The 27,186-nt window shown below is 36.4% G+C and overlaps 2 protein-coding genes across 2 annotated transcripts in view; both read right to left on the bottom strand.

Annotated features, from left to right (window-relative positions):
* Positions 1-10,619, bottom strand: part of hip1rb (huntingtin interacting protein 1 related b) — a 126,607-nt gene extending 115,988 nt beyond the window's left edge. Inside the window, exon 1 of the mRNA XM_051672335.1 lies at positions 10,385-10,619. Within this exon, the coding sequence (XP_051528295.1) occupies positions 10,385-10,477 (93 nt within the window). The 5' untranslated portion in view covers positions 10,478-10,619. The remainder of the gene's footprint in view (positions 1-10,384) is intronic.
* Positions 10,620-15,058: 4,439 nt separating this feature from the next.
* The window catches only part of kntc1 (kinetochore associated 1), a 75,199-nt gene continuing 63,071 nt past the window's right edge, over positions 15,059-27,186 (bottom strand). The window contains exons 53-61 of the mRNA XM_051673287.1: positions 25,050-25,145; positions 24,654-24,710; positions 24,501-24,555; positions 24,333-24,396; positions 20,047-20,176; positions 19,256-19,345; positions 16,481-16,635; positions 15,482-15,560; positions 15,059-15,359 (exon numbers count right to left, since the gene is read on the bottom strand). Coding sequence (XP_051529247.1) covers positions 15,309-15,359; positions 15,482-15,560; positions 16,481-16,635; positions 19,256-19,345; positions 20,047-20,176; positions 24,333-24,396; positions 24,501-24,555; positions 24,654-24,710; positions 25,050-25,145 — 777 coding nt within the window. The 3' untranslated portion in view covers positions 15,059-15,308. The remainder of the gene's footprint in view (positions 15,360-15,481; positions 15,561-16,480; positions 16,636-19,255; positions 19,346-20,046; positions 20,177-24,332; positions 24,397-24,500; positions 24,556-24,653; positions 24,711-25,049; positions 25,146-27,186) is intronic.

The raw sequence follows: 27,186 nt of genomic DNA, 5'->3' as shown, positions 1-27,186 counted from the left end.
TCTTCAAGAAACACTTCTCTCCCCACAGGAAGCTGAAAAATTTGGGAAGATATGGGGTGGACATGTTTTCTTTAGTGCTGGCACAAGTAAGAGCAAGGGAGTCATTATATTGGTAAATAAACATCTACAATTCAAACAGATTAAAGATAAATTAGGAAGAGTAATTATTGTTTTAGCTGAAATTCAAGGGCAAAGGTGATTTTGGCTAATATTTACGCACCTAACGCTGATGATCAGGGCTTTTTTATAGATCTTGAAGGGATGTTGCAAACCGCTGGCACCCCTCATGATATAATATTGGGAGGAGACTTCAATCTTTTGATGGATTCAGTCCTTGATCATAGTGAAGCAAAAGTGTGTAAGCCCCCTAGAGCAACACAGGATGTGTAAAAATCTTGGTCTTTCGGATATTTGGAGACTTTTGAACCGTCCGGTAGGGACTATACATTTTTTTCATCAGTCCATAAGATTTATTTTAGAATAGATTTTTTTTTTTATATCCAGATCCATAATTTCATTTGTTGTTGATTGCTCAATTGGAAACATTTTAGTCTCAGATCACACCCTGGTGAGTTTAGAGGTGATGCCACATATAGAGAAAACTAAATCATATAGTTGGTGCCTTAATGTATCCCTTCTGCAAAATCCTGAATTCCAACAAATGTTAAAGACTGAAATCAATGTTTATATGGAGACCTACTGGTCCTCAGTATCCTCTGTGGGCGTGGCTTGGGAGGCACTTAAGGCGGTTCTTAGGGGCTGGATCATACAGTATGCCTCATTCATCAAAAAATCCAAAGCACGAGAACTTGTGGAGTTGGAAGGAAATATTAAAAGTGCAGAGGCAGAGCTGAAGTGCCGTATGTCAGCTGATGGCCTCAGAGAATTGACCCGATTGAAATATAGATTTAATACTATTTTGTTGCGGAAAGTGGAGTTTTGGTTATTCAGGGCAAGACAGTCATACTTTGAGTCGGGTGACAAAGCAGGGAAGCTTTTGGCTAGATATATAAAGCAGAGAGAGTCTTTTTCTACCATTCCCTCAGTGAAATCTGCTGGTGGTGAAATATTTACCTCAGCCATTGATATTAATAATGCCTTTAAAGAGTTCTATATTGATCTTTATAGTTCCATGTGTTCGTCTACTGATGAAGATATTAGAAACTTTGTGGAACCATTAGATCTTCCTAAACTGACGATTGAGCAAAAAAACTCTCTTGATTCTGAGATTACCTTGGAGGAGCTTGACGAGGTAATTAAGTCCCTACCTACTAGCAAGGCTCCGGGGCCAGATGGTTTTGCCACAGAATTTTTTAGATCCTATGCTACAGAACTGGCTCCACTTTTGTTCGAAGTTTATACTGAATCATTAAAGAACGGAAAACTTCCTCCAACCATGACACAAGCCCGGATCAGTCTGATTCTTAAAAAGGACAAATATCCAAGCGAGTGTAAAAGTTACCATCCAATTTCCCTGATCCAACTAGATGTAAAAATATTGTCAAAAATTTTGGCTAATCAATTAAGTAAAGTTATGACATCGCTTATACATATAGATCAGGTGGGGTTTATTTTGGGCCGCAGCTCTTCTGATAAGATCAGGCGTCTCATCAATATCATGTGGTCAGTAGCGAATGATCAATCTCCAATCGCTGCCATCTCACTTGATGCCGAAAAGGCATTTGATATGGTAGAATGGGATTATCTTTTTAAGATTTTGGAAATGTACGGGTTCGGGAGTACATTTATTGTTTGGATTATGTTACTTTATAGACACCCAGTAGCAGCGGTACAAACAAATGGATTAATCTCAGATTATTTTACTTTGAATAGGGGCACTCAGCAGGGTTGCCCTCTTTCCCCATTATTGTTCTGTCTTGCCCTGGAACCATTAGCAGCTGCGATAAGAAAGGAGGATGATTTTCCAGGGGTGCTGGCGGGAGGTGTGCCGCATAACCTTCTGCTTTACGCAGATGATATTTTATTATTTGTCTCTGAACCTACTAGATCTTTGCCTTGCCTCCACAGAATTATTAATTCCTTTTCCAAGTTCTCAGGATACAAAGTCAATTGGGCTAAATCTGAAGCTTCGGCTTTGACAGCGTACTGCCCAGTAACGGCTTTTCAGCCGGGCGCCTTCCAGTGGCCCAAATAGGACATTAAGTATTTGGGGATTTTATTCCCAGTAAATCTGTCTGATTTAGTTAGTGTTAATTTTGACCCTTTAATAAAAAGGTTTTCGAGCGATGTCAGCAGGTGGGCTTCATTACATTTATCGATGATTGGGAAGGTTAATGTTATTAAAATGAATTGTATTCCAAAATGTAACTACCTGCTACAGTCTCTCCCTGTAGATGTCCCCCTGTCTTATTTCAAGGAATTTGATAGCATAGCGAAGTCCTTCATTACATAGTGTATTATAGTTTGTATGATTATTATGTGTGTGTATGTATGTATGTATGTGTATATATATGTATATGTTTTTATGTTTGTATATGTATGTATGTATATTGACCACAGGGTTGTTTTTTTGGGGGGGCGGGGTCGGGGAGGGGGGTTGTGGGGTTTAAATGTTGATTTTATATATATATATATATATATATATATATATATATATATATATATATATATATATATATATATATATATGTTTACATTTCATTGTAAAAGATTTTAAATAAAATAAAATACTTTATACCCCCTTAAAAAAAAAAAAAAAAAAGGTTTGTTTTCATCCAGCTCTTTACATCCTCTAAACAAGCCAGGAGCAAGTTCACAGACCGATCATTTCCAGCCATTAGAGGAAGATACAATTGTGTATCATCCGCATAGCAATGATAGGAAATGCTGTGCTTATTAAAAATGGGACCCAGCAGAAGCATGTATAGGGAAAAAAAGTAGAGGTCCCAGGATAGACTCCTGAGGTACCCCACACGTGATGTGGGCAGTGGAGGATAAGAAATTTTCAGTCTTAACTGAGAATGTTCTATCCTGCAAATATGAACGAAACCACCTCAAGGCCGAGTCCTGAATGCCAATACACCACTCAAGACGCTCTATGAGAATGGAATGGTCCAGCATATCAAAGGCAGTGCTAAGGTCTAATAAGACCAGGCCACCATAGTTTCCATGATCAACTTCTAAAAGAATGTCGTTAAGTACATGAATAAGGGCTGACTCAGTGCTGTGCCAGTTCTAAAACCTGACTGGAAATTATCCAGAATTTTATTCTCCATCAAGAAAGAATAGAGCTGGCTAAACACAACCTGCTCTAAAATTTTGGAAATAAATGGAAGTTGGGAAATCGGTCAGAAATTTTGAGGGTCTTGGGGGACAAGACTTGGTTTTTTAAGCAGGGGTTGAACTACTGCATGCTTAAAACTTGAAGGGACACAGCCCTGTGTCAAACTATTATTAATAATCGTAACATATGGACCAATGGTCAGGGTTGGTAGGGTTACTTTTGAAATGTATTCCACTACAGATTACAGAATACATGCTGTAAAATGTAATATGTAACGCATTCCATTAGATTACTCAAGGTCAGTAACGTATTCTAAATACTTTGGATTACTTCAGCACTGGTAGATTTTTTTTCACTTGTTTTGACTATAAAAACTCTCCCAGTAAAGAAAGACAAAATACACATGTTAAATTACATTCTCTGAAAAACCTAAATATCTTATGCAGTGTTGTTTCTAAAACAAGATAAATCAAATTGATCTTGTTTTAAAGATTTTTAGATATTTTTACAGGAAAACAATATAAAAATTATTAACAAGAATACGATTTTTGCCCTAATATCAAAGGTCTTACTAGAAAAAAAGAAATTATGATCCAACGTGAATTTCCTTGACAAAAAAATATGATCGTGCTTGGTAACGTACATGTAAAATGGCTAGAAATAGCATTTTAGCTTAGCGTAAAGCTGACAATTTACACAAGGTTTATTTCTATTTCTTCTGCTCCAAACTTAATTCTCTGTCTGCTCGTATGAATGTAACACATCATAAGTATTTCACCACTGTTCAAATGCACTTTGGATTGCATCATTTATATGTATAAATGTTTTCCATCTGAAAGGACAGAGTATTAAATGAAACAAATGACAATAAAATGCAAAGTAATCTCTTCAGTAATCAAAATACTTTTTGAATGTAACTGTATTCTAATTACCAATGATTTAAATTGTAACTATAGTGGAATACAGTTACTTATATTTTGTATTTTAAATACGTAATCCCGTTACATGTATTCCGTTACTCCCCAACCCTGCCAATGGTGTCAATAACCACAACAAACGATCTAGGAGGGATCACATCACTGGATGATGAAGTGGTTTTCAAAGTACCCACAATCTATTGGGTACTTAGCTATTCTTTACCAGCAGTACATGTTAACATCAGGTACATGTTAACATAGAGTGAGGTGGCTGTGCTATGTGGAACATACTGTATATATACCAGTTTACTGTTGGTCTTTATCAGTTTAATTCAACAGACTGACACTCTACTCCAAAACAGTGTTGAAGGTCAGGGGGAAATGCTTGTGGAATAGTGACTGCTAATTAGGGATGGGCCATACCACTGATTTTCTTTTCGATCCGATAACAATCATTTCAAGTCCAATATCGTTGATAACGATACCAATACCGATACTTCTATTAAATATATTTTTTTACGATTTCTTGGGATAAAATGGGTAATTTAAAATATAATTTTTAGTCATAATTCAAGTCGTCATTATTATTATTATTATTTATTTATTTACATTTGTGAGCCTAAACAGAAAATTATTAGACTTCTGTTTTGTTTACCCCTACAAAAATTAACCATGGTTTCACTCCAGTAACTATAGTTTAACCATGGGATTTAGTTAAACCATTGTTACCACACAATTAACCATGGTTACTACTACAATCTTACTGTAGTAAAACCATGATTTTCACTAATTAACAACAATTACACACAAACTCAATGTCACCTTTAGATATGTTGTTATTTTAGCTTGAATTTACTCCAGAAGCTGTTTCTCTGATTTTCTATCATTACCTCTACAAGGCACTGCTCCCTCTTGTTTGAACGAGCCTTGTGACGGCACAAGCGCTTGTCTGCTTGTGCCTTTCAGCATGCATGTTAAGATGAGTGGAAGAAGAAATAGTTCCCATCCTGCACAAGTATTTGCCCTAATCCATTTTATTTCACTTTGTTTATGTTCATGGTAACCAAATAATAATACCTGAGAGCAAATACTAACACCATACTACTAACTAACAAACTAAGCAAGTTATTCTTTAAAACAGAATTCTGATTTCTTTAAAGGGGTTATGACATGCCTTTTTTATTAGTTTTATATGTTCCTTGAGGTTCACTTATAATATTAGCAGTACCGCCACTCCCTGTATGCATATTAAGCAGTCTGTGTGGGGCACCAACTCCCTAGGGGGGCAACATCTCACCCTACGGGGGCACCAGAAACTCTACCAGCTGCCCTTCTTCGCCCGTTGTACGATATTCATTGACCCGGTCACAGAACAAAGATGATTGCCTTGATTTTTTTTTTATTTGATTCCTCTTTTCATGACTCCTTTAACATGTGTTTAAAACGATCAAACAATACTAACCAGTGTTTACAAAGACAAAGCAGGTAGATAAAGATTAAAGAAGCAATAAAGAATTTTCTTTCCATCCACAGCCACAAATCTACAGCATTTGGCCATGAAGAAAGAGCAGAAATATCGAGTTGTCCCTGAAAGAGTTTCTTCTTTCACTGTGTATACCTGTTTCACATTTTGCCTACTGTCTTTTTCTGTCACCAAATAGAGAATAACAGCATGCAGTTCAAACATTGAGGGAAACCTGAGCTGGACAGGGTTTGTCCTTCCTGTTCTCATTGAAAGGGACGTTACATTTTCAATGAGAAAGGACAACCATGTGAAACTCAGGGGCAAGCTTAACACTACATACTGTACTGTACTTACTGATGTCATACCGTAATCATACAGTAGCCTGAAGTTTTTCCCACATTACAATTTTTCCTGGTTTCGAATGACAGTGGTATTTTTTTATTTTTATAAGAATGACGAAAAGTAAAATAAAAAAAACGAAACAGTGAAATATTTTCTCGATTCACCAGCCATTGGTAAGCCTGGCAAAAAGTACATTTTGGCCTCATCCCTACACCCTGTTCCTGACCAGAGATAGCTGCTTCAAAAGGACTGATCACAAACTGCAACATTTTGTAACTGCTTTTAGTGTCATAGTACAAAGATACCCTGACCATAGTCTGTAAAGACTATTATTTATTGGAATAACTTCCAAATAATGTCTTGTGCCGACACTCTTTTTCAATTTTTATTTTAATGGGGCCTTATTTAGTGAGCTGCTGGGTCAATTATTTATTCTAATTAGTAGTATTATTAATACATTTAACTATTGAACATTTGTGTCATATGTCATTTTCTGTTGTCAAAGTTTTGTAAAAGATTTCCATTTCAAATCAACCAAATTTCAGACAATTTCCCTGCTGAAATATTTTTATTTTGTCAATACTTTTTTAAAAGAAAGATAAAACAAATGATTATGAAAGTCAAAATATTAAATGTCATGGATCAATATTTACAGAGTAATCCATTATTTTGTAGAGGGGGTCAAAATGTAATTTTTTCTTATAACATTTAAAAATAGTGTATTTTTGGACTCTCGAAAATCAAGGTTTTGACATCACTGTTTTCATGTGAAAAAATAAAGGTACATTTCTAGTTTCAACATAATTTGAACTTCAGACCTTTGTTTGGTTGGACAAGAAAAACTAGCTTCATACCATGTGACCCACATTTCGTTTTCGACCAATTTTTGGATGTAGCCACAATATCCACTATCGGGCCAAATTAGGGCGTGCATGCCAGGGCATTCCCACTGTCACTTCTGGGGCTCTATCTTGCCTCCTCGGGGCCAATGGTCTTTGGCCCGCCAATTACCCTTGGGCCAAACTAGGCCAAACGGGGATTGAGGCGGGTTCAATGTCAAAGGCGGAGTTTGGCCGAACTTCCCAGGTTGTGTATACAGAGAACAAACATACATGTTCGGGAAAAAATTTAATAAAATGGATGGTGCCCAAAGAAATAATTTTCCATGGTTCGGTGAACTTTCATAGACAGTGTGCTGGGACATCGTCCTACTGTTAGTGGAGAGATCACTCGGGACACCATGGCAGTTACAGTCGGTGAGTTCTCAACGCTTTTATCTTGCTGTTTACATTTGATATAAACTCGATATTCTAGATAACTAGATACCATGATACCTCAATTTGAGCTTCCCTCTTGCTTGTGAAATGGGTGTGTGTGTGACAATGGCACCGCAGTGGTGTATTAAGGGCAGATTTTTGGGCAACGCTGCAGAGTTATTGGCCCGATGGTGGGAACACAGATCGATTTTGGTCTTGTGGCTCGAGGTCTGAGGCTATTGGCCCCGGCTGACCAGTTTATAGCCCTGGCTCGCACTGTTCCGATAGTGGAAAAGCGTCTGAGAGCCCCATATCTCTGGGATTTAACCATAAAGGGCCTAAAAATAAAGATATAAAATAGAAAGTTTATTCTTAACCAAAATCAATTTAATACTTCTGGAGTTACTCCAAAAGGTGTTTTTTTTTTTTTCTTTCATTTTTGGACTCAATCCATTAGCATAAAATGCAACGAGGGGTGCTGAAGTCAACTGATTTCAGTAGTAGATCTACATATCTCTGTGTAAAAACAAAATAATGATGCTGTCACCTTTCTAAGGTTATTTTTTTGACCTGTAGTTTTGCTCCAAAATCATAGGTGAAAATTATTTTAACCACATTAAAGAATTTTTCTATTAATGATTACTTATATTTAATCATACTTTAATTATTAATTATTCTTATGAATATATCACATTTAATCTTCTTAAGTTGATTTAGCATTATTTTGTGGCCATGGAAAGTACAGAGTGTTTAGGAAAGTATGAAGTATACAGTATGCTCAAGAATGAGATGTCAAATAACAAGGATAATTAGCTGTGTACGTACATGTCTCAATGTTGCCAGAAAAGTATGAAGTGTGTGTGTGTAAACTTTGTTCAGTGTCTTCTGGTGAGAAATCTCCCAGTCGTTTGATTTCTAATAAACGTTGTTGATTTCTAATAAACTCTATGTAGGAGAAAACTGGAATCCTGATTTTTCCCTTATTGAATTGCACCACAACCCCCCTCTACAAAATAATGGACTACTCAGTAAATTTTGATCCATGGCATTTAATATTTTGGCTTTCATCATCATTTATATTTATCTCTCACCAGTAAAAAAAAAAAAAAAAAGAAAGAAAGAAAAACATTTGAGCAAGGGACCTCTGGTTGAGTTGACACAGAATGACCCAAAAGCCACTTCCCCACTTTGTGCCTAACAACAACCCTTACCCATTGTAGGATTTATGTGTGAATACAGTTTTTGGTAGCATTGCTAGAATATTAATAATAGGCTACAAATGCTCTGAGCCAAAGCAATGAGTAGCATTAGCTCAGCACGTACAATGCACCCTGTTCTCTCTATAAGTAACTCCTTCCCCTCCACCTCCTGAAGCAGGGACGTCCCTACAATCATAAATACACCTGCTTTACATGGAGAACACAATGGCACTGGGTTGCCTGGCAACCTTCATCAATGCAGAACAACTCAACTCACGTGGGAGCTTACAGCGAAGCGACACAAAACACACAAAGCTGTAAAGTAAACACACAGCACTATGTGCCATATTTGACCTTGCAGTGAGAAAAAAAAAATGGTCTAAATGCAGTGTTGCCAGATCTTGCAAGAGAAAGAAGTGACCTGGTCTTGAAAAAACAAGCCAAAATAAGTGACTTCCCTGAGGAATGATCCCCTACGGAGGAATAAAGATCCTTCCTCATGTTTTTTGTAAGCATTCAACTTGCTTTCAAAACACAATAGATTGCATAACTCTGGTCAAATGACATGAATACCTGAATGGAAGCAGTAAGAAACCATCAATTAACTGTTAGGTACTATTTCCACAGCTGAACTCATATAGGCCAACATTAAAAGAATATTCCAAGTAAAAAAATAAAAAAAAAAGGAGGGACAAGTCAAAATACTTTTTTGTATAATAATAATCAACATTATGCCACAAAGGCTGTCGATTGAGCTTAACTTGTATTCAACCCGGAATATTCCTTTAAGGATCTAATTAAATGTATGTATGCAATGTACCTTAACATAGTATTGAAATATGCGGTTACCAGGCACAATGGAAGTGATAATGAAAAGGCGTTGGAACAGGAAGAACCTGCCATGCCACTTTCAACAGGCCTTAAAAAAGGTAAAAATAAATAGATAAATACATATGTTTGTTGTCGCTGGAGTGATACAGTCCAAATGTTAATACAGGCCTTCTGTCTAAACCTGTAGCGCCTGTAAAGGCCTGAACAGAATATATAAGCAATTCTTCCTGAGCAATGTCATATCATTAGTCAAAAAATCCTAAAGGAATGCTAATGTAGCATATTCCTCGTGGAATTTCTATAATCATTTGTAACCAAAGGAATCAAATACGAATCCTCTATTAAATAATATCCTACTAAATAAACTGAAATTATAAACTAAACATTTGGAGGGATCCTATTTGATTAATTATGACTGGTTCCAAATTATGATTAGATTTAATTAATTAGCAACGTTTTGACTAGGGACAGAAATGTCAGGTTGATCGGGTTCTTAGGAAGGTATGTGGATTCGATACGCTTTCGATATAAACTGTGACGATTGTTTACTTAGCACGTCTTAACGATTTATTTAAATAGGCTACATAACATTCAACCGTATCGTTCCCACAATTGATGAACCTAATAATTTAAAAGCATTTGCTCTTTCACATCTGTAGTTCAGTAATTTCTCTTCTAATTCAGTAACTTCCAGTAACAAACAACGCCATATCTACTAATGAATATAGTGTTTTATGCTGGCGTTCATTGCAGTGTAAGTGACGAAGTTGTGCGGACAGGTGCAACGAGTTTCCCACGATTACGTTATCACCATTGAAAACGAGTCTAACCTATCGTTTCGTTTAGGCACGACGGGCTGCTATGACTGAGAATTGATAAATAAAAAATAAACGTTCTCATGTCAACACCTAGTTCAACGACCGACATTTTCTGTCAGTACGCAAACGCGGACTATGTAGCACAAAATAGTTTATAATGCTTGTAATCGTGCACCAACAATAATGATATTCTGCTGGTTTTTGTGAATACATTATCATGGCGTAAAAATTTAACCAGTGCTAGCTGAGTATCCACATTGAAACTCTGATTAATGGCACCGCAACACTGTAACCGATCGACCATTCATTTACCTGCTGTTTTTCGAAATGCTCTCTCTCTGCTCCGAGAATGGTTTCCGTCCTTTTGCTTTTCACCCGCGACGGCATCTGTCGTATTGAATTCATCCTGTATGATGCCTTGCAGATTTTGTGGTTGACAAATAGTTGCGTATCAAAAATGAATTTTGGTCCTAGTATCCTTTACAATCCAGTGTGAGGTTTATTTGATAGGGTGCTTTCAGGGGCACCGTGACGTTGGAAAAAACCCGTGGAAATAAACCTGGCTTGTTGCCGGAGTCGTACTACAGTAATGTTGTGGGAGGAGAGAGAGAGAGAGAGAGAGAGAGAGAGAGAGAGAGAGAGAGAGAGAGAGAGAGAGAGAGAGAGAGAGAGATAACATTTTACATGAATGTTCCCTTTGTTAAGGGATTATAAAGGCGTTCATTAATGACTAATAATTCATTTACAAATTCTTTATAAATCATTGAAACGTGGTTATAAAAAGTGACTTTCATGTACTACCTGCCAAATAGAGCCATTTTACCTCACGTTATAAATGCTTAGTAACATGTATTAAACATTAGCAACCTATTAACATACACCTTAATGTAAAGTGGACACCTGTGAAGCATTTATAAAAAAGTTGCCAACATTAGAAACCTGTACATAAAAGAATGGTTTAATAGTCATCTGGCTTTATTATATGATAAACCCTGTGAATGAATATGAAGACCTGAAAAAAGTTTTACAGAGGACTTTAGGTAAATGTGACTAGGTAAAACCATTCTTTTCACATCAATGTGACAAGGACAGTGACAACATAAGTGAATATTATAATAATTTAAATAAACACAAAGCAGACTGTAGCAAAATGACATAGTCCCAGTATAATTGAATCTCAGTATAATTTGTTTATTTTTTGCTACATTATGTTTCTGATTAAAGTATGTTTGAATATGCACATTTATAATGTATTTATAACATGCCATCCCAGGTGTGTATGACTTTCTTTCTTCAGCAGACCACAAATTAAGATTTTTAGAAGAATATCTCAGCTCTGTAGGTCCATACAATGCAAGTGAATGGTGACCAGACCTTTGTAGTTCCAAAAATCACATAAAGGAAACATAAAAGTAATCCATATTACTCCAGTGGTTAAATCCATATCTTCAGAAGCAATATGATAGCTGTGGGTGAGAAACAGATCAAAATTTAAGTCCTTTTTTTACTCTAAATCTCCACTTTCTTCTAATATTCTTCTAAAAATCTTTGTTTTTGTTCTGCTGAAGAAAGAAAGTCATACACATCTGGGATGGCATAAGGGTGAGTAAATAATGAGAGAATTTAAATTTTTGTGTAAACTATTCTTTTAATGTAAAGTGTTAACAACATATCTATATAGAGTCTCTGACCCCATTACAAAGCATGAACTTTTAGAGGTAAAACAAGTGCCAGTCTGACAGCAAAGCCATTAGAATGCTTAAATGTCAAGCATTTCAATGTTTTAGAGCAACTCATAGCAAATTTTCATTTTATTTCAAACATGCCATTTAATTTAATGCAATCTCATGCAAATGAAACATTCCTAAAAGTAATTTTTATAACCTGATGTACATTTCAGATGTTTAACTTTGGAACCTTGGAAGTTGCACATGCTTGATTAAAATATTTTCTCTTTGTACAGTAACAAAGCAGACTGCAATGTACAGTCGCATACTGTTTGAAATGTTTTTGTAACATAACTATTTAAAAAAAAGTAGTCTATACATAATATAGTATATAGTACACACTCCACAGTATTTAGTAGGTAGCAAACTAGTCTAGCATTCCATTCTGCAGATAGCTAGTGTACATATATACCTCTGATGGCCTGGTCCAATATTGTAAAACACTCAGTCAAGTTCAAAATGTGTGGGTCATGGGTAATGATTCACAAGCTGCAGAACATATCATTAGCAGCAAATCATTAGGTAACCAACACAGCAGTTAAGGTGGAGGGGAAAGATAAGTGGATCTGTGTGAGTAATTGTAAGCAAATGGATCTGCCTAGAGACTAAAGTTAGAATGGCAGTGTTTATTAAAAGTCATAAATGGTGGGACTAGAGTTGAAGTTTAACGTACAGTACCATTGATAACACTTCAGTGTCCTTTCAAAAATAAATAGGGACAGTTTTTATTGGTATATAGGTGTAAATCTGCTTTTATGTGTCATTGTTGTCACTGATGTTGCAGTGTTCAAGAGGGCTGGGAAAAGTAAATGTCCTGACTGACATCTGACACATGTACCACACTCCAAATGGCTGCCACCTGCTGCACATGCATGGAATGCAATCTCATTCAATCTCAGAACTTAAAAATAATAATCTAATTAAATATAATTAATGTTTAAAATCATTTGTTTTGAAGAACCCAATGACAACGTTTAAAATGTTCTTGAAACATAATACAATGGTACATTTAATCACTGATTTGTTTCATTTCATATATCATTTAAAATTTTCAGTGAATAATGACATACATTTAGGTGTGTTCTTCACATAAGGTTATCATATGGCTTCAGAAGAGTTATATAGATATTGACAAACCATGCAACAACTGGCCAGCTAAATAGAATCCTACAATTAGTTTTTACTCAAATACCCATTAGTGGTCTATGAGACCTGAAACTGACATGTTGACAATCTGGTTTTGTTGATCAACTGGCCCTATGAGGAAATACAGACATTCCTTTAAACATTTGGGAGGCTGATGATTTCAAGCTGATAGTGAACGTGAGCTTTTGTTACCACAACTCTAGACTAACTGCAAAGGCACACCTTGTCACAGAAAAATGCAAACAACCTCAAGTATGCTAACTGACTAGACATACCACTTTTGAAATACTTGTCTCCACTAACTCATAAGAAACACACCCGTCTTATTCATCACTGACAGCTGGTGAAAATGAACTATTGTACATGAAAGTCCATACTGGATGAATTTTAAATGGTTGTCTCTGATGACTTGGTGATTGTTCCCCCTCCCCGTTTTGGTCATATCAGTTCCATTGTTGTATGTACCATTCACCAATTAGAGAACAGTTAAACGTGGGCTGTGGAGACAAGACAACAGGAAAATAATACCCTTTTGTTGAGTTGTTTCTGTGATGTCAGACCCAATGAGAAACACAAAAGGTAAAAACATTCCCAACCACCAATAAATAAATAAAAACGTCATTCATCGCTCCAGGTACAGTAATAAGCTTTTATTATTACTATTTTACTATTACTTTTATTACTATAAGATCCAAAAATACAGCTAAAGTTACCTCTTGCTGAAGGTTGGTTATGTTCCCACCAACAAGAGGACACAGAATTCTTTAACATGCCTCGCTACAGGGTTGGTCACATGTTCAATGATGCAGTCTAGGAGTGGGATATTTACCATATGTCTACATTTGTATCAAATATATGTCATTTTTGCGATTAAACTATGTATGTTAAAAAAATTTGTACACATGATCAAAACAATATATATATATTTTAATATATTGTGTGCTAGTAGTGTTCCAAGGGAAGCTTCTCCTTTAAGAGTGCTGACTGGAGTTTCCTTTGGGATAAGCAATGGATCCTTAAATGTGTCTTAGAAATGGGCAGATAAGGATGTGACAATGGTTTCTACCATCTTTGTTGATGTCAATGGTTTTGGGCTGTAGGTGGTGCTGTAAATCAGGATATTTGTTGTTGTTGTTGGATGTAGAAACATTTTCCAACTTTTGGTTTGTATCTTAGCTTCTGAGAATCTGAATTTTTGGAAGGCTGACTGATTGCCAAGTTTTTCACAGAGGTAGAATGAAAGCATGCTTCCATTTTTGGGTTTGGTGTAGATAGAAAAGAAGTGGGCTATCCCCCTTCTTCTTGGCATAAATTTCAAGAAAATATTTTGTTGACAAATGTCAGTGTTTAAAAAATTTACATAATGAAGAATAGTAACCGTGCCTTTCCAGAGAAATCATTTTCTTTTCCATGAGATGAGGAAAATATTTTCTTTTTTTATTTGTGGCTCATATAACACATCTCTGATTGACCCACAAATGTTCCACAAACTATCTATCCCAGTAATGACAGGTCTCCATACCATACAAGTCAACAGTCCTAGCCCTTGACAGGAGTCAAAATTTTCTTCCATTCCAAGTAAAATATATTTTAAAGGGATTCAGAAAAGTTTTTTTTTTTTTTTTTTGGTATAGTGCTTTTCACAAATCAGTTTCAAGGTAGGTCTACCTATTCATGACAGCTTTATTTCCTCAAACTCTCTGTGGTGCTATAAAAGTTTGTTTTAAGCAGCCTGTCCAGCCAGACACAACAACATTGACTCAACCAGTGGTGCCAGCTGGGGGCAAGACAATCTGTCTGATTGATCAATGGCGATATATATTCAGATAGCTATTTGAAAAAGTTTATATTTGCAAATTCTGTTTGGCGGTGCAGAAATTACACACTTCAGCTTTAAGCAGAATTCCATTCTGGATGCTACTGAAAGCATCTGCTTTGAAAACAAGCAAATAACATACTCTTCAAGTTGGGGTTAAAGCATGTTTGATTAATGTGTTTCCACTTTAATCAAAACCATGGTCTGTCTAAGTGTATAGCACCGTGGTGTTTGAAGGACCCTTCTAAGCTGGTCCTATTATAAACATTTCAAAATTAAAATAATTGGTTGTTCTTTTTAAAAGTTTTTATTTTTAAAGCAGGCACTAGCAAAACATACATTTGTTGCATTAAAATCCAGACAAAAACACTTGTGTATTGAAATATTAAATATTATGAATACTAGTAACAATTTTCAACAATTTAATTCTATATAAAAAGCGGGAAAAGTATGAAATTTGCAAGCAAATAACATGTAACATTTTATTGCTATCCTGTACAGAGAGAAAGTACTATATTATTGCCACCTAAATACAATGTGGTTAGTCTTATATGGATTTCTGTGTACCCCTGGATTCCATTGCCTTTTCCAAAAATTCCTGAGGAAAAAAAGTAACAATGAGAACTTTTATTGCCTTTTCTACCATCACAATAAACATATCCATTTCATACAAATAAGCAATTTAAAAAAGTTTTGAAATAAAAAAAATAAGTGCGTTACCCTCACAGGTGCTGCTTCTCCTCCTTTCAGCTCTCTGTATTTCAAATATTCCTGAGCAAAGGAAATCGCCGCCTCTTCACTATTCAGATAAGAAAGAACATTAAGACACTATTCAATACAACTCTGTTACATCCATGTCCACTGATTCAAGTTACTTAATTTTCGCAAGTAATCTTAAATCACTGTACAACAAAGATTAGGAATTAGCAACCAATAAAAAGTCAGGCACCATCTAATATTTCAAAGCTCAAACTACACAGTTTTTTTTGTTTTGTTTTTTTGCATTTTGCTATATTACACTCTGACTTGGCTTTACACAAAGGCCAGTGTCTCGGTAAGATCTGCTACATTTGACTGGAAGGAGAGTTACTTTGAGCAGTTTTAAGTCAAAGATTTAGAATCACATGCAGTCACCACCTGACTAAGGTGGTGGTTGAGCTCTCCGAAACCAAAGCTGTGTGGATGTCTGAGCTGCATTAACATATTGATCTGATATGATTTGCAAGCAATCATATTTATAACCTTTAAGCAATGACTCCAGAAGTTTTGAGAGGAACAATACACATAAGACAACTAAAATGTTCTATAATTCTGTCATTAACAGGCAGGGTCCAAAATTACAACTTGGCAAGTACTAAATTTGAGTTAAAATTGGCTTTTGTGAGTAAATAAAACAGTTACTATCCAGCTGTCCAATGCCTTAATTAGGAACTGCATATATAATATACAGTAAATAATATACATTGTTTAAGTCAAAATATAATAATGAAAATTAATCCATTGCTGAAGTTAGTGACATGCGTGATTTAAATCAAAGACCAACAGTCTACTAAAGAAAAAAATCTGACCTGACTTGAGCATTCTAACAAATGACCCAAGTTAATTTTGGACCCTGATTCAAACATGTTGTAATGCTGTTTAACTAACTTAAACTTAAACCCTCCTTTGCATGTCTTGTTAAAGCGTCAAGTTATGAAATGGCATGTAGAATCAACAGACCCATTCTGCCTTGCAAGGCAGTGCAGCAGTTCCTCCACTACTTCACAGTGACCCTTGGAGATCAAGTGCCTCTTCAGATACATGAAGTGTTTGGTCTTCATTAATGTCTGTGACTGGCCATTTCGACAGAGGAACGCAAACACTGTGTCTCTGATCTACAGTAAACGCAAAAAAGTATTATATATTTTAAATGAATTAAACACAAGATATACAGGCTAAGGGTTTGTTCACACAACACATCAATCTGATTTGTTTTTCAAATCTTATCTTTAGAACTGACTGTCTGCACTCTCATTCTGCAATTAATCAAGAACAATTTGCTCAGACAGTGTAGTAAATATCCCATGCATCTACACTGGTTGCTATAGCAATATAAGTTCTCTATTGTATCAAGTCTCTCTCTCCTCCCAGGTACATATAGCATATTTATGGTACTATGACACCACAGGCGACATGTGATCAGTGCTAAATAGAAATTACTGATGAAAATGGGAAAAAGTTTTTATTTAATCAATGATAAAGTCAAAACGAAAAAACAAAACATCATGGAGAAAATCAGAAGGCTTAAAAAAAGATAGGTCTAATGCTGACAAAATATGACAAGAAATCAGGCAGATACGGGTCAGGAGCTTCAGTTAATGTTCACATCAACCATCAGAATGGGGAAAAAAATTTGATCTCAGTGATTTCGACTGTGGCATGATTTTTGGTGCCAGATGGGCTGGTCTGAGTCGGACTGATCTGAGCTAACAGAAAGGCTACGGTAACTCAGATAACACCTCTGTACAATTGTAGTGAGCAGAATAGCATCTCAGAATGCACAACATGTCGAACCTTGAAGCGAATGGGCTACAACAGCAAAAGACCATGTCGGGTTCGAATTCTGTCAGCCAAGAACAGAAAGCTGAGGCTGCAGTCAGCCTAGTATCTGTGTACCTCAGCAGAAATCGAGATTCATCAGACCAGGCGATGTTTTTCCAGTCTATAACTGTCCAGTTTTGGTGAGCCTGACCCCACTGCAGCCTCAGCTTTCTGTTCTTGGCAGACAAAAGTGGAACCCGACATTGTCTTCTGCTGTTGTAGCCCATTCGCCTCAAGGTTTGACGTGCATTCCGAGATGCTATTCTGCTCACTACAACTGTACAGAGGGGTTATCGGCGTTCCTGACCAGTATCTGCATGATTCTATGCATTGCACTGCTGCCGCACGACTGGCTGATTAGATAATCACATGAATAATTAGGTGTACAGGAGTAACTAATAAAGTGGTCGGTGAGTGTATAATCCAATAATGTTGGGAATTTCCTTGCTTGAGCTGGGTGAACAGAAAGAGCTAAACACCTGCAAAATGAACCGCTTCATTCAAACACATTCTATTTATATGTGAGATTAATCACTAGATTCTCAAAATGTGTTATATTACAATTTACAACTGCATAGATGATGAAACAAATGAACAGGTGAACATGAACTGCATATGTGATAAACCAGAGTGTCTTACCAAAATTGTCCATGTCACGTGGCACCTGTGGTGTCAATAGTGTCATACATATGCAATATGTACCTGGGTGGAGAGAGAGTCTCTCACTCAGAGAACCAAGGTTAAAATGTTTAAAATGTAACAATGCCTCTGACATTACTTTTTAATTACATTTACAAGGGGTGCACTGATACCACTTTCTCTCCCAATACTAGTACCCAAAACTCTCAGTATCATCCGATACCGATCCCGATACCAGTGTTGTTTTTTTCTTCATCAGTGTCTTCACCACACATTATAAAATAAAAGACAACTAAAAATAACTACACAAACGTGTGGCCTATTAAGAAAAACTTTAACTATTCTACTGAAAAATGCAGCAGCAAAATTAAAAGTAAATCCAGAGGAAATCTTTAGTGGAAAAGAAGCAAGTTCTCTTTACAGTTTCTCTTTTTCGCATTGTAAATTGATTCATATTTCTTTTTTGGGGACTTTAGTTAGGATATCACACCACTTTTCATTCACAGTCAACTTAAATATTATTGTAATTTGAAATATAATAATAATAATAGTACCTATATAACCATTCTAAAGCATGCAGAATATATTTTATCAAACACAACCTTTTGCAATTCACAAACTATCGTATGTCTTCAAGAGACTTTGAATACAATGCAAGTCATATGGACTACATTAAAAGGTGCTTTTATAGTTCTTTCATTGTCATTTTTGGAGCTTGACAGTAACAAGTCAGACCGGTACCTGGTCCGTCTAAAAAACTTAATTATAGGAGTAGATACTGATCCAGGTACATGTACTATTTACACATTCATGTGTATGCTGAGCACAAAACCACTCCCTCATTTGCTGCTTTACCATTTAATACTAAGTGAACGCAAACACAGCAACAGACATTATTGTACTTCATGACGTTAGTCACATCAAGCCCTGAATGGTGAAAGCCTACTTGCAATCTGATCTGACCATTCAGGCTGAACTGATAAAGGCCTGGGTATACTTCGCTTTTCTGTGCTGATGACGAAATTAGCATAATGCATACTGTCAGCAATCAGCAACGTGGAAAACCAAAGTATACTTTGGCCTTTAGGCAATTGGCATTTCCAAAAATCTGATTTAATCTGATTTCAAACCACATATTTACATAGTTTGTAAAGTTTTTGTCTGCCGTTTAGTTTACAAACAACTAAATGGACTTGAGTTGGATATGCCACGAAACAAAGCCTAATTAAAAAGAGTACTGAAAAGTTTGTTTTTAATAAATAAAAAAGGCTTAACCTGTGCAGGAATGCCGGCTAGTTCTCCAGTGTTCATGTTTTCCTCCACCTGATCCAGGATGAGTGCAGGGTTACAAGACAACAGGAAGCTCTGATTTATAAGAAAATACCAAGCATTGATTTTAGTGTAAAATGAAGAGAGAAAAAAAAAAAAAACACTTCACATAAGTATTCAGATTACACATCTGTGGAAAAAAGACATCTTTCATACTTTAAGACAAAGGTCACTGCTAAGAGTACAGCTACAAGTGTTCTGTTGCTATACAATATTTTGAATCTTGCCCTCTGCCAAGTGCCGTGGCACACAAATCTCACTCACGCTTGTGCATACTCAAAGACATGCTGTGCCAGGTTTGAGGTTAATGACAGTGAACAATGGTCGGTTCCTCACACAAAGCTGTCATATGCCTTCAGAAGAGTCAGAATATAGCACACAAATCGATTGGACTACTTTTTAATGTGTTTTTTGTCCTTTTGGAGCTTGACAGACCCTGGTATGGACAAGATCAGTTTGAGCATTCTGCAAAAAATGAGACACGACATGAGGGCGAGTATATGATGATCTGTTCCATTTTTGGGTGAACTTCTCCTTTAAATAACAAATAATGTAGTCTTTAGCTAGAGTACTCATGACACTCAACTCTTGATTTGAATTTTATTTGATATGCTATTGAACTGAAATTTATGTAGAAAAGCCAGATACTTCGGATGTGGGCTGATGTTTCAAAACAGTCCTGTGACCCTTACAACTCTGAGCAGCAATCACTAAAGGAACAGTGAATGTGGACATACTTGAATTTGTGGTTCTTTCTTGTTGACACAGGGTATGAGCAAGAGCGAGCCCAGAGAGAATGCCTGAAGCCTGAACTGAGAGAAGCGTTTGGCAATGGCAATAAGATCCAGGGTCAACAGAAATGGGCATCTTGAAAAAATGAAAACAGAGTAATCAAATTTGTATTTATTTTGTAGCTTATTTATGCTCAAAAAGGACCATGATATCAGCTTAAAGGCCTATTCACACCCAGCACATATTTGACCATGAAAATTAAAATGTAACAATGCATCTATGAAAGACAATACTGACAAAATATCACACTAAATGTCATTTATTTTAAAGAAAGATAGCCCAAGCACAACATTTTACAATATGAATCTTGTTAGATTTCAATGTAAAGAAAAAAAGGTATATTGTTCAAAATAAAAGCACAAAGTTTTTGGATAGTTCTCAAATGTTAGTGGAGTATGATCAGAGCTAATGTGATGAACTACAACTTCGGTTAATCTACAATGACACTTGTGTGAACTCGAGGGGAACGGACTTCATACAGTACATTCACTAAAAAGACCTTGGTTAAAAGTCAGTTGCAAAAAAGTTCTCAGATATTTCTGAGAAAAAGTCTAGCAAAAATTGTTTGCACATAATACTTGATATTTTTGATATCTAATGCAATGACATTTACATTTTTAAGAGTGACTTGGCCTTAGAGTCCAAATACTTCTTGGGGTCACAGTATATCTACAGTTGTGCTCAAAAGTTAAAGTTTGCATACTCTGGCAGATATTGTGAAATTTTGGCATTGATTTTGAAAATATGATAGTGATCATATGAAGCCATTTATTATCACATAGTTGTTTGGCTCCTTTTTAAATCATAATGATAACAGAAATCACCCAAATGGCCCTGATCAAAAGTTTACATACCCTTGAATGTTTGGCCTTGTTATAGACACACAAGGTGACACACACAGGTTTAAATGGCAAATAAAGGTTAATTTCCCACACCTGTGGCTTTTTAAATTGCAATTAGTGTCTGCGTAAAAATAGTCAATAAGTTTGTTAGCTCTCACGTGGATGCACTGAGCAAGCTAGATACTGAGCCATGGGGAGCAGAAAAGAACTGTCAAAAGACCTGCGTAACAAGGTAAAGGAACTTTATAAAGATGGAAAAGGATATAAAAAGATATCCAAAGCCTTGAAAATGCCAGTCAGTACTGTTCAATCACTTATTAAGAAGTGGAAAATTCAGGGATCTCTTGATACCAAGCCAAGGTAAAGGTAGACCAAGAAAGATTTCAGCCACAACTGCCAGAAGAATTGTTCGGGATACAAAGAAAAACCCACAGGTAACCTCAGGAGAAATACAGGCTGCTCTGGAAAAAGACGGTGTGGTTGTTTCAAGGAGCACAATACGACGATACTTGAACAAAAATTAGCTGCATGGTTTAGTTGCCAGAAAGAAGCCTTTATTGCGCCAATGCCACAAAAAAGCCCGGTTACAATATGCCCGACAACACCTTGACAAGCCTCACAGCTTCTGGCACACTGTAATTTGGAGTGACGAGACCAAAATAGAGCTTTGTTTGGAGAGGGGTCAACAAGGCCTATAGTGAAAAGAATACCATCCCCACTGTGAAGCATGGTGCTGGCTCACTGATGTTTTGGGGGTGTGTGAGCTCTAAAGGCAAGGGGAATCTTGTGACAACTGATGGCAAGATGAATGCAGCATGTTATCAGAAAATACTGGCAGACAATTTACAGGTGCATCTCAATAAATTAGAATGTCATGGAAAAGTTCATTTATTTCAGTAATTCAACTCAAATTGTGAAACTCGTGTATTAAATAAATTCAATGCACACAGACTGAAGTAGTTTAAGTCTTTGGTTCTTTTAATTGTGATGATTTTGGCTCACATTTTAAAAAACCCACCAATTCACTCTCTCAACAAATTAGAATATGGTGACATGCCAATCAGCTAATCAACTCAAAACACCTGCAAAGGTTTCCTGAGCCTTCAAAATGGTCTCTCAGTTTGGTTCACTAAGCTACACAATCATGGGGAAGACTGCTGATCTGACAGTTGTCCAGAAGACAATCATTGACACCCTTCACAAGGAGGGTAAGCCACAAACATTCATTGCCAAAGAAGCTGGCTGTTCACAGAGTGCTGTATCCAAGCATGTTAACAGAAAGTTGAGTGGAAGGAAAAAGTGTGGAAGAAAAAGATGCACAACCAACCGAGAGAACCGCAGCCTTATGAAGATTGTCAAGCAAAATCGATTCAAGAATTTGGGTGAACTTCACAAGGAATGGACTGAGGCTGGGGTCAAGGCATCAAGAGCCACCACACACAGACGTGTCAAGGAATTTGGCTACAGTTGTCGTATTCCTCTTGTTAAGCCACTCCTGAACCACAGACAACGTCAGAGGTGTCTTACCTGGGCTAAGGAGAAGAAGAACTGGACTGTTGCCCAGTGGTCCAAAGTCCTCTTTTCAGATGAGAGCAAGTTTTGTATTTCATTTGGAAACCAAGGTCCTAGAGTCTGGAGGAAGGGTGGAGAAGCTCATAGCCCAAGTTGCTTGAAGTCCAGTTTTAAGTTTCCACAGTCTGTGATGATTTGGGGTGCAATGTCATATGCTGGTGTTGGTCCATTGTGTTTTTTGAAAACCAAAGTCACTGCACCCGTTTACCAAGAAATTTTGGAGCACTTCATGCTTCCTTCTGCTGACCAGCTTTTTAAAGATGCCGATTTCATTTTCCAGCAGGATTTGGCACCTGCCCACACTGCCAAAAGCACCAAAAGTTGATTAAATGACCATGGTGTTGGTGTGCTTGTCTGGCCAGCAAACTCACCAGACCTGAACCCCATAGAGAATCTATGGGGTATTGTCAAGAGGAAAATGAGAAACAAGAGACCAAAAAATGCAGATGAGCTGAAGGCCACTGTCAAAGAAACCTGGGCTTCCATACCACCTCAGCAGTGCCACAAATTGATCACCTCCATGCCACGCCGAATTGAGGCAGTAATTAAAGCAAAAGGAGCCCCTACCAAGTATTGAGTACATATACAGTAAATGAACATACTTTCCAAAAGGCCAACAATTCACTAAAAATGTTTTTTTTATTGGTCTTATGATGTATTCTAATTTGTTGAGATAGTGAATTGGTGGGTTTTTGTTAAATGTGAGCCAAAATCATCACAATTAAAAGAACCAAAGACTTAAACTACTTCAGTCTGTGTGCACTGAATTTATTTAATACACGAGTTTCACAATTTGAGTTGAATTACTGAAATAAATGAACTTTTCCACGACATTCTAATTTATTGAGATGCACCTGTACATTCTTCTGCACGAAAGCTGCGCATGGGATGCTCTTGGACTTTCCAGCCAAGTTGACCCTCCAGTGGTTACAGCAGAAAAAGGTGAAGGTTCTGGAGTGGCCATCACAGTCTCCTGACCTTAATATCATCGAGCCACTCTAGGGAGATCTCAAATGTGCAGTTCATGCAAGACGACCAAAGACTTTGCATGACCTGGAGGCATTTTGCCAAGACGAATGGCCAGCTATACCACCTGCAAAAATTTGGGGCCTCATAGACAACTATTACAAAAGACTGCACGCTGTAATTGATGCTAAAGGGGGCAATACACAGTATTAGGAACTATGAGTATGCAGACTTTTTTCTTTGTTGCCATGTTGTGTTTTATAATTGTGCTATTCTGTTATAACCTACAGTTGAATATGAATCTCATAAGAAATAAAAGAAATGTGTTTTGCCTGCTCACTCATTTTTTCTTTAAAAATGGTACATATATTACCAATTCTCCAAGGTTATGAAAACTTTTGAGCACAACTGTATATCTACATCTATATATACACACTACTTACATAACACATTTTTATGTTTTTTTTTTTTTTGGTCTGCGATTTTCATTGTTGTCACATTGTTCTTTGAGTGAATAGACCTTTAAACAGGAAAGGGAATCCCGAGGAAGCATTTTTATTAGATCCCCTCCCACTTTTGCTTTAACGGTCACATTGATGTTATGTTGCTTTTCAATGACAAAATCACATTAATCTGTAATAGAGACGGAGGGTCACCGATTTCTCACAAACGATAACATCCATGATGGCTCAAACTAATGATGACCTAATAAATGAAATGTGATATGATTTTAAGGGTAAAATGACCATCATCCTTTACAAATTGCTTCTTTATAAAGCATTAACCATGTCCTCTTCACATGGTCTCCCATGTACCCTTTCTTCAAACAGTGTCTTGGAAAGAAGACTTACTTTAGTAACAGGACAAATGTCTTGTACATTATATCTTGCTGTTGAGGGCTGAGAGGAAGAGATGCTGTGAAATGATCAAATAGACAAACAGTGACAAAATGAGCATTAAATGTTGGCATTTATATGCAAAAACATTTATATTTCTAGTCATGTCTGAAAAGTGTTTACCTGTCAAGAAAGGGGCTTGAATTACACTCCGCCAGATCCTGGACAAACTTTGGCCCTGCATGGATAATTTGTTATTTATTTATTTTTTTACCTAAGGATCTTAGTAGTTGTGTGTTAAATGGTTGTAAATGAAAAAGGTTATACAGTCACCACCTCTAAAAGGCTGGGCACTGATATGAGAGCTTCAAGAACCTTCTGCAAGTAGCTTGTCTATTAAAGGAAGAGACATTAAATAAGCAATAAACACAAAGGATTAATTGATAATTTGGTTTGTCATCAACCTGCACACACATCACATTAAAAATGAAGACTTGAGAATGAGTGTTTGTACAAAAGTACGCTAAATACTTCTAGGGATTAATTATGAATAATCAACATTGATTTTTTTTAACCTACTGACAGCCATAGTTTAATTTCATCAGTCGCAGAGGATTTTGTTTATTAAGGTACCAGAGGCTGATGATATTCTGAATCCAAAATGTTGGCATTGATCCAACCATTGACTCTTGACTACAACAGCTTTATGATATTAATGTACAGGTGACTTGCCATATTGAAAGACAGAAGTTTTTGCAGGACACTGTTCCATAGCTGCAGATCATAAACCTGATACTCCAAACAAAGATCTGCCACAAGACGCACAGCCTGCAGAGAAATAGGAGAAAACAATGCAGATCATGGCATTGTGAGACAGTCCACCTTAAAAAAATATCACATACCGTATTTTACGCAAATAAAGTCGGGTCAAAAATGTGTTGTTAAGAGAAAAAACAAACACAGATAAGTCGCATCTCTGTATAAGTCACACTAACAGAGGTATTATGGCAGCCATTAGCCACACGACTTTCCTTCATCCGCAGATGTCAAACGCGCTCTGTGACGATTACAGTACCTCAGAATCTGCACATCGTATTACTGTGTTTTTGGGCTTGTTTAAAATGGGAGAATTTACTTTAAGTAATCGCATGTAATAGTTTCTCATATTCTGTTTATGTTTCATTAAAGAAATGCGACAAGTAAGCCACATCTGTAACTCTATGCTGTGCACAAATTAACAGTTTTTAGTCTGCGAGTAAAACAATATGCCTGTTGTATTCTATTCATTCATTAACGCTAGCAACGGTCTATCTGTGGATATTTCTGATATTTGCAACCCTCTTTGCAATGCACTAATTATCCTGTTCACTGACCGAATGTGTTTACTACGAGTGTGATGAAACGGCATTTTATTTTGTTATAGAACAATAATGTTATGATGACAGTATATTTAAACTGGTTGCATAAAGTACTTTGTAAAGGCAAAATATTCTTAATTGTCAACTTCAAAACGCTTCTACCAGACTAATGTTTTAATCTGTTTTGGTGCGTGCGTTTCACCGGCCGATACCAGTTACGTATAAATTATGTATATAAGTCACTTCGGCTACAAGTCGCAGGACCTTTCAAATAATGAACTGAATATTCCGGAAAATACGGTACATGAAGCTGTAACTGTTTTTCATTAGATACATTAGTTTAACATGTTTTAATTGCTTTCAATGGGTCAAACAACTTGCTTGTTTTTTTTTTTTAAGGCAACTGTGTGTTCTAAGAGTACATTTTCACAAACAGTAACATTACTCAAGCCAAATGACTTCCCCCTAATTGTGACAGAAAACTGATTGGCTGCAGGTACAAAAACCTAAGTAAAGCTACACATTAAAGGTGAAGTGTACAGGGCTGGGAGGGTTACTTTTAAAATGTATTCCACTACAACTGTTCAATGTAATTTGTAGCGTATTCTGTTAGATTACTCAAGGTCAGTAATGTAATAAAATACTTTGGATTACTTTTTCAGCACTGGCAAATTTTGTCACTTGTTTTGACTATAAATTTAGTTAATAAGTGAAAGAATCCCTTATGCAATGTTGATTCAAAAACATGAAATGGTAAATTTATCTTGTTTTAATGCTTTTTAGATATTTTACGGGAAACAATACACAATTTATCATCAAGAATACGATTTTTGCAGTACATCTGTGCCCTAATATCAAAGGTCTTACTAGAGAAAAAACTTTAAAAGATCTAATAAAAATAAAAAAATATATAGAATTGTGCCTGGTAACACGTGCATGTAAAAAAGCTAGACATATCATTGTAGCTTAGCATAAAGCTAAATGTTCACATGACAATTTACACAAGGTTAACTATTGCTACGGCTCCAAATGTACTTCAAAACCCCACAGAGTGTATAAAACATCTTTTTCTGATAAGGGAAAGTTCCTCAATGACCTTATATCCACCTTTTCTCTAAAAACCGTGTGAAAGCACCCTCTGTCTGCTCGTATGTAACAAATCATAGGAAAGTGTTTCACCCGTTCAAACGCTCCTCGGATCACTTCATTTATATACTGTAGATAAATGTATGCCAAATGAACAGATCAAATGAATAAATAACAATTAAATGCAAAAGTAAACTCTTTAGCAATCAAAATACTTTTTGAATGTAACTGTATTCTGATGACCAATGATTAAGTCGAACCACTCAAACAGCGCAATGTAAAAGCAATGAAAGCATCACAGAGCCACAGAAGTCACGTTTCCCTCCAAATTACACATTTTATTTATGAAAAAAATAAAAACAATAAAATAATAATAATCGGAATATCGCAAAAACAATTTGTCAATAAAGCAGCGTTTCCATCAC

The sequence above is a fragment of the Myxocyprinus asiaticus genome, chromosome 3, assembly GCF_019703515.2.
Source record: "Myxocyprinus asiaticus isolate MX2 ecotype Aquarium Trade chromosome 3, UBuf_Myxa_2, whole genome shotgun sequence".
NCBI lineage: Eukaryota > Metazoa > Chordata > Actinopteri > Cypriniformes > Catostomidae > Myxocyprinus > Myxocyprinus asiaticus.
The sequence above is the reverse complement of the archived record's forward strand: the minus strand, read 5'-3'. Positions and strand labels throughout refer to the sequence as shown.